This window comes from Silene latifolia, chromosome Y (genome assembly GCF_048544455.1).
Source record: "Silene latifolia isolate original U9 population chromosome Y, ASM4854445v1, whole genome shotgun sequence".
In the NCBI taxonomy this organism is placed as follows: domain Eukaryota; kingdom Viridiplantae; phylum Streptophyta; class Magnoliopsida; order Caryophyllales; family Caryophyllaceae; genus Silene; species Silene latifolia.
In genome coordinates this window covers 371,122,575-371,130,158 of record NC_133538.1, presented here as the reverse complement: position 1 = coordinate 371,130,158, position 7,584 = coordinate 371,122,575, and the positions used below count along the sequence as shown (strand labels likewise).

The 7,584-nt window shown below is 38.3% G+C and overlaps 1 protein-coding gene across 1 annotated transcript; it reads right to left on the bottom strand.

Moving 5' to 3' along the window:
• Positions 1 to 2,687: 2,687 nt before the first annotated feature.
• Positions 2,688 to 3,152, bottom strand: LOC141631836 (uncharacterized). Its single transcript, XM_074444457.1, has one exon. It carries the CDS (start codon positions 3,150 to 3,152, stop codon positions 2,688 to 2,690), a length of 465 nt encoding a protein of 154 aa, XP_074300558.1.
• Between the last annotated feature and the right edge of the window lie 4,432 nt (positions 3,153 to 7,584).

Genomic DNA, 7,584 nt, shown 5'->3' with positions numbered 1-7,584 from the left:
ATAAACTTAAATAGATAAGTATAAGTTAAGTAAATAGTTACAAGTTTAGGGGATGCAAATGCAATCCCATTTAGTATAACCCAATTGAAATAAAATGGAGTTTAAATATAAAAAACTAGATAAGCATAAGTGATGATGACTAAATGAAGACCGCTGCCAAGCCCTCGCATCAAATCAAGCTAACATGTCAATCACTGCTCCCCATATGGGCAGAAATTACCATATGGTTCACCACAGATATTTAAAAACCCAAGTGTTAGCTTAATAATAGAGATGCTCAATAAATGAAAATGATAAAAACTACATGCTCATGTGATAGATGTTAAGACGACCAACCATAAATCCAACAAGTGTATAAAATGCATGGCAACCAATCTCCAAATACTCACCTCCTCATAACCAGTGGCCGGGACATGCCTATAACACAACATACCAACACTAGGTACTCAGAACATGTCCGTGGTACCGGGCCCGAGAGCGAAGCGAGTCCCCTGCCAAACATCGTGTCTCAACCACACGAGTCCCTCCAAAACTCAAGAACTAAATGTGCACATCCCCCTTGGAGTAGGAAGCTCCAAGGGTGACTTAAGTGGAAGACGGTTTCCCAACCGCCTTCCGTCTCCATAACCATAACCAAGTATCCTCCACCATCCTCCAATATCAATCAAATAACAACCAACCCAAGCAATTCCAAAAAAGACAATCATGTAATTTCACCAAACACAATACGTATCACAATGCTCAATTCTTCATTAATTCATCTTTTCTCATGTAATTGCTTCTTAACATGTTATAATGCATTATAACCATCATGTGACAATTAACCATACTTGTTTTTGCATAATTATCATGAATCTATATTATGTGATAAACCCTAATTACCAAGAACATGTTATAATGCAACAACCATGAGACAAATAAAATTAAGGACAATAAATGCATTATTAAACACCCGTATTATTAGAGCTAAGTAGGGAAAATCCTACCTCAAGCTTATCTTCACAAAGCCTCAAGCTAACTACTATAAAGGCTCCTCAATGAAGCTTCCTACACAAATTAATTACTACATTCATTACCATAATCTACTACAATAAACATACTAATTAAATTCCTTAATTACCCTCTTAATTTCCATTACCTAATTAATTATAATCTACTAAGATAATTAAGTTTAGTAACATAAGATGAAGGGAAAGTAAAGTATAAGTCGACTTACAAACCAAGTGGATGAACAAGGGAGGAAAAGATGGCAAGAATCTTTCACTTGGAGATTAGGTTTTTTTAGTATAATTTTGGTGAGTGTTTTAGAGAGAATATGGGGAGTTTATAGAGTGGTAGAATTGGTTGGGGAGTGGATTTAGGTGAGGAAATATGAATGGATAGCTTGAAAAGCGACACTCCACCAACCAATCTTCTCGCGTAAAACAGACTTGACTGGTCACTCGGTTGAGTGGTCGGTCCACTCAATCGAGTGAGGGCTCCACTCGGTCGAGTGACAAACTTTCAGAACAATCAGACACCAGCCAAACCCCACTCGGCCCTCCACTTGGTCGAGTGAGGCTCTACTCGGCCGAGTGGATTGTCTACTCGGTCAAGTAATGTCTTTATAAATTCGAGGTATTACAATCTTCCCTCCTTAAAAAGAACTTCGTCCCCGAAGTTCACACCCGACACCATAATTACCCATATTCCATCTCCCTTAGTGCCCCAAGCGTTCACGGTGGTCGGTCGAGGCAAACATAAAACTAGTATGGTATGACAACTAAGGTGTGGTTGTGCCGGCTTAAGAAGGAAAGAAAGAAAAACTTGTGCTTCTAGTACTTGCGTAATACGCCCTACCCCTCTAGAAATACGGTTACGACCTCGTAACCAACTCATATCGGTGCGAAAATGGGAGGGTATCGTTCTTTCATGGTTTCCTCGGCCTCCCACGTGGCCTCTTCCACTAGATGGTTAGACCACAATAGAGCTTTTCATGGGTCATACCGCCTGATAATCCGGCCCTTATTTTGAGCGGACTTGGACACAAATTTTTTTTTAAAATTGGGCCGTGGGCTGAACAAGCCCGGCCCAATTAAGTAAATGGGCCGGACATGGACACAAGCTTGTGCAAACGGGCCAACCCGCCCGACCCACTAAAAACATAAGGTAATAAACTTGTGTATATTAATTATTTTATATTATAAATAATGATTTTTTTTAATTTAAGAAAATAAAAACATATTTTCTCCATGCTAATTAAAATTTGATTGTCTTTCCAATAGGCGCATATATATTCAAAACACCACTAATTACTGTGTATCACAAGTTACAATCATGTATATGCCTAATCTTTATCTCTACCCTTATATGTATATTCCTTCACTATCCATATGACCATATATATATATATATATATATATATATATATATATATATATATATATATATATATATATATATATATATATATATATATATATATATATTATACACCTAACTTCAAATTTCAAATCAAGTTATGAGATATAAAAAGTAGTTTAAATTAAAGCCATTCTATACTGAATACGTATTTAACAGTTAAAGTTTAGCGTTATGGCCTATTAGCCCATAGGCCGCCCGATTTTTTACTAAAGGGCGGGTTAGAGCAAGGATAATTGGCCCATAATTCTGACCCGACCCACCCACTACAGTTTTAAAGGGCAACTTTATTCTTCACGGCCCGGCCCATGTCCGGCCCAAGCTCTCATTTGAACAGCTCTAGACCACAATACTTTTGCCAATGCCGTCTCCCCACGTCTTGTCTTCTTTATCTTTCGGTCGAGGATCTCTTTGGGTGTTTCTACATATGTTAAGGCATCATCCAACTTTATCATGTCCGCCTCAAGTACGTGTGAAGGGTCACTTACGTATTTACGCAATTGAGACACATGAAAGACGTTGTGCACTCGGTCCAAGGCCGGGAAAAGTGCTAAACGGTAGGCCACTTCCCCGACTCTATTCAATATCTTATAAGGACCAATGAACTTTTGGCTCAACTTGCCTCTTTTCCCAAATCTCACAACTCCTCTCATGGGTGAAACCTTGAGTAATACCTTATCTCCTACCGCAAATTCAATGTCACTTCTCCTCAAGTCGGCATAACTCTTTTGCCTATCTTGTGCTGCCCTCATCTTTTCTCGGATTACATGGACTTGATCAATCATGTCTTGGATCATTTGAGGCCCCTACAACACGGCTTCGGTGCTATCATCCCAACAAATTGGACTCTGACACTTCCTCCGATACAAGGCATCAAACGGTGCTATACCAATGCTAGCATGGTAGCTTTTGTTGTAAGAGAATTCTATCAAATGTAGCCTATCTTCCCAAGATCCCCCAAATTCCAAGATGCAATCCCTCAATATGTCTTCCAATGTTTGAATGGTCCTCTCCGCTTGTCCATCCGCTGCCGGATGGAAAGCCGTACTCATCTTCAATTGAGTACCCAAGGAGCATTGAAGTTCTTGCCAAAACCTTGAAATGAATCGTGATCTCGGTCCGACACAATGTCCTTTGGGAATCCATGAAGTTTGACCACATACTTGCAATAAGCATTAGCTAATTCCGCCTTGCTCCAAGTTTCCTTCATTGCAATAAAATGAGCCGATTTGGTTAACCTATCCACAATGACCCAAATCATGTTGTTCCCTTTTTGAGTTCTTGGTAACCCCACTATAAAATCCATTGATATCGACACCCACTTCCATTCTGGTACTTCTAGTGGTTGCACTTTTCCTTGTGGTCTCTTGTGTTCTCCCTTCACTCTTTGGCAAGTCAAGCACCTTGCCACAAATTCTGCCACTTCCCTCTTCATGTTTGACCACCAAAAGGTCTTCTTAAGGTCCTTGTATAACTTATCACCACCCGGGTGCACCGAGTAAGGTGTGTTATGAGCTTCATTCAGTATCTTTTTCTTAAGCTATTCATCATTTGGTATGTATCATCTCCCCTTGAATCTAAGGCTTCCATCCCCATGCAACTCAAATATTGAGGGCTCTCCCCTTTCTAGTACCCCTTTCCACTCTTGGATCTTCACATCACTTGCTTGCTTCACTCGAATTTTATCATATAACTCGGGTTCTAAGTTTAAGTCCCAGATTACATCCCTTTTTCTTATCACATGAGTGCCCATTTTATTCACCTCTTCCTTTAATCTTAGTATGGACAACACGGTACACAAGGAGTGCACCGACTTCCTACTTAAGGCATCAGCCACCATATTGGCTTTCTCTTCATGGTACACTATCACTACGCCAAATCTGGCCATCAATAACGAGCGTATCACAACGGTTTAATGCATATAATAACGACACTTAGATTAACGTTTTTCAAATATTGGCAGCAACCTAGACCGCGCTAATAAGTATAATGGTTTCCCTCGAAAACCGTTGTTATTAAAATGTGGCAATGGCTGCTTAACAAACCGTTATCATAAACGTTTAACGCTTTCAAAAAACTCGTTATAGAATCACTCTTATCAACGGTTGTTAGACAACAGTTATCAGTTTAAGAAAACGGCATTTCGAAGACCGTTACTAAATTAACACCAGCAACGGTTTGGGGTACCCGTTGTTATGTTATAGCTACGGGTTTCTTGTAACCGTTATCATTTTCTATTATAAAAGAACGGTTTCTCAATTCAATCGTTGTCACTATTTGATTAGATTTCTCAGTTTGACCACTGCATGCAAAACTTTATCAGAACTTTAATAAATATTCAATTTGACCAATAATATTCAATTTGACCAAAATAATTCTATAAATATGTCTTCATAATGTTTTAGGTCAAAATAAAAATTATCAAACATTTACTCTTTAATTTCTCTAAATTTCTCTCTAAATAAAATATGGTTGATGTATCGGATCTACAATCATGTTCTCGTTATGCACAACCTTTTACTTGCATTCTCCATAATCTTCCGGTTCATTATTATGCGAATGGAAAGGGTTTAAAACCTGATTTTGGGTGCTTGACGCAAATGCTACATGACTGCGGTTAAAAAAGTGTATCATGTGTCCAAAAACAAGCAAGGTTTTCTAGGCTTTGGTTTTATCGAGTTTGACGAAGCCAACTGTCATGATAGTTTTCGTCAGGCAAGAAAATTAGGGGCTATATTTGCGTGGGAAATTTGAGGGGAAAGAGGACGTCTATTCGGATGCTAGACAAAAGGTCCCTTATCTATGGGTTTCGACCCATGTTGATCATCATTTGCTGAGACATTACAGGAGGCATCATGATACCCGTCGTAAGGTGTCAAAAATAATATTTATAATTCCAAACTACTACTATAGATAGTGGCAGTCAGGGTCGAACCACAGAGAGGCGAATGTAATTTATAGTTGTCTAATTCAAGTCTAAGGTAACTAGTGAGTGGGGGTTTGTTTTGAGTTGGTCTATACTAATGGCAACAAAACTAAAATAAACGAGCTAATAAAAGAGGTAGGTGAAAACAAATATTGAAAGGGTGCTAAGATGGTCGATTCACTATAGTTTCATAAAGATACTAAGTAGGTCTAAAACAAACACGTGAGACGGGCAAATAAGAAGTCCTTTCGGTCCTTTCTTAACAGGTAGCATCTTTCGATCTCGCTACAGGTCCCTAATATCACTAATGCTAACTTTCGTCCTGAAAAGTGATTTAAAAGTCTAAATTAACTTATCTCTCGATCTTATTAATTTAGTCGTTTCAATTAGGTAGTCTATTTCCCTCCCCTATCTTTCAATCTTTATTGGGTCGGTCAATTCCTAAACATTCAAGTAGTCGGGTGCACTCGATTCGTCAAATATAGCAATTTAATTAATTAAAACGAAGCTGATCTCACGTGGCCATTCGATCGACCAGGGAACCCAGTCGATCGACCGTGGCGCGATTCCAGGTCTACTACTCTAATGCCGCCTATACTACAGATTCCCTACATCCTAGCACATGGGGTTTAGCTACTCATGATTATGACAAAAACAACAATAGGATTTACGAATAAAGCTACTGAATTCATGATTAAATTAACTAAACAAACAAATAACATGAAACGATAATTGGCTTTGGGAATACTACTCTAGCAATTTCTAATCTATGAACGAAATAAAGCCGCGAATACTGAATAATAGAACAGAGAAATACCGTATGAAACAGGAAGGAAAGATCAAGACCGGATGCGGAAAATAAACTTTTATTGACGGAAAAATATTCTAAGCTAATGTATGAACCCTAATAAATTTTAATGATGAAAGACTTGATAAAAACTTGTTAATTATTCTGAAAAACTAAGGTTACGTTATATAGGAATATCACGTAACACTTATTCCTAAACCTAATATACAATGGGCTTCTAACTTCTCGTCCTTTTAATTTGCGTCAGAATCAACGGTCTGGTCGATCGAGCATGCAAGGCAGTCGATCGACTGGACAGCGCTGAACAGGAGCTACTGTAAGTCGTGCTCTGGTCGATCAACCATGGGCAGCAGTTGATCGACCACTATAGCTGGTAATCCGCTTCTAATTCTTCATAAAATTGTCTTTCAGGCCTCGAAATGCGCACCAAGTTCATTTCTTGAGTAAATAATTCACGTCAAATGCAATGCAAGGTACTCGGGGACGGATTTACCTCAATTTCTACTCATTTCCGCATAAATCTGCAATATTACATAAAAATACGAAAGTAGACAAAATGGGGCAAATAGTAGCATAAACTACATAATTGAGCTCTGAAATGCGTGTAAAATAGGGTGTAAAACATCATATTTAGGACACGCATCAAACTTCCCCAAACAAAACCCTTTGCTTGTCCTCAAGCAAGAACTAGACTCGATCCTAAAACCTAATGGAACGAGTTCAATCTCAGAGCGAAATGCAAATCGAATAGCCTAAACCAATTTAATGCAACAACTAACAATCAATTAGCAACATGAATCATGCAAACGAGTTATGAAGTCGTTAAAAACTGCTGAACTGTCAACTATAGAGACTTATCAAATCGGACTCTCACGGGTCGCTCATATCACACATAAGCACAAGTGAATAAAATTTAAAGATAGAAAGAATTCATTTTGTAATGACACTCACTTAACTACGACCTATAAGAACATGCCTGCAATCTAATATGAAAATAATCTCTACAACCGTACATATGCATTCCAACCAAACAAATGACCATGACACATGCCGAGGTAAATATGGATATGTGAGGTATGGGTAAGAAGGGCTACGATAAATTTGGATAAAAACAGAGTTAAAAGCCAAGCTAGTAACTAAGGGAACCAAATTATAACAACATCCAACTTCTTGCTCAAGATTTTTCAATTGAAACGGTGCTAATAGCAAGCAGAAATCTCACAATCTCCAATATAATTGTAATTCCCCAAATGATGATAATAAAGCATGGGAATATAAAATCACCAACTCATAACGATTTCAACACGTGATTTTATTTTCTCTTTTCTCGGGCTTCAGTCGAGCGACCAAGATGGCCAGTCTATCGACTGCCCTCTACAGTACAACACTCATCTTCTCTTTTCTCTTTTTCGGATCATTTTTCTTCTCTTTTTTCTAGTTCTTTTTTTTT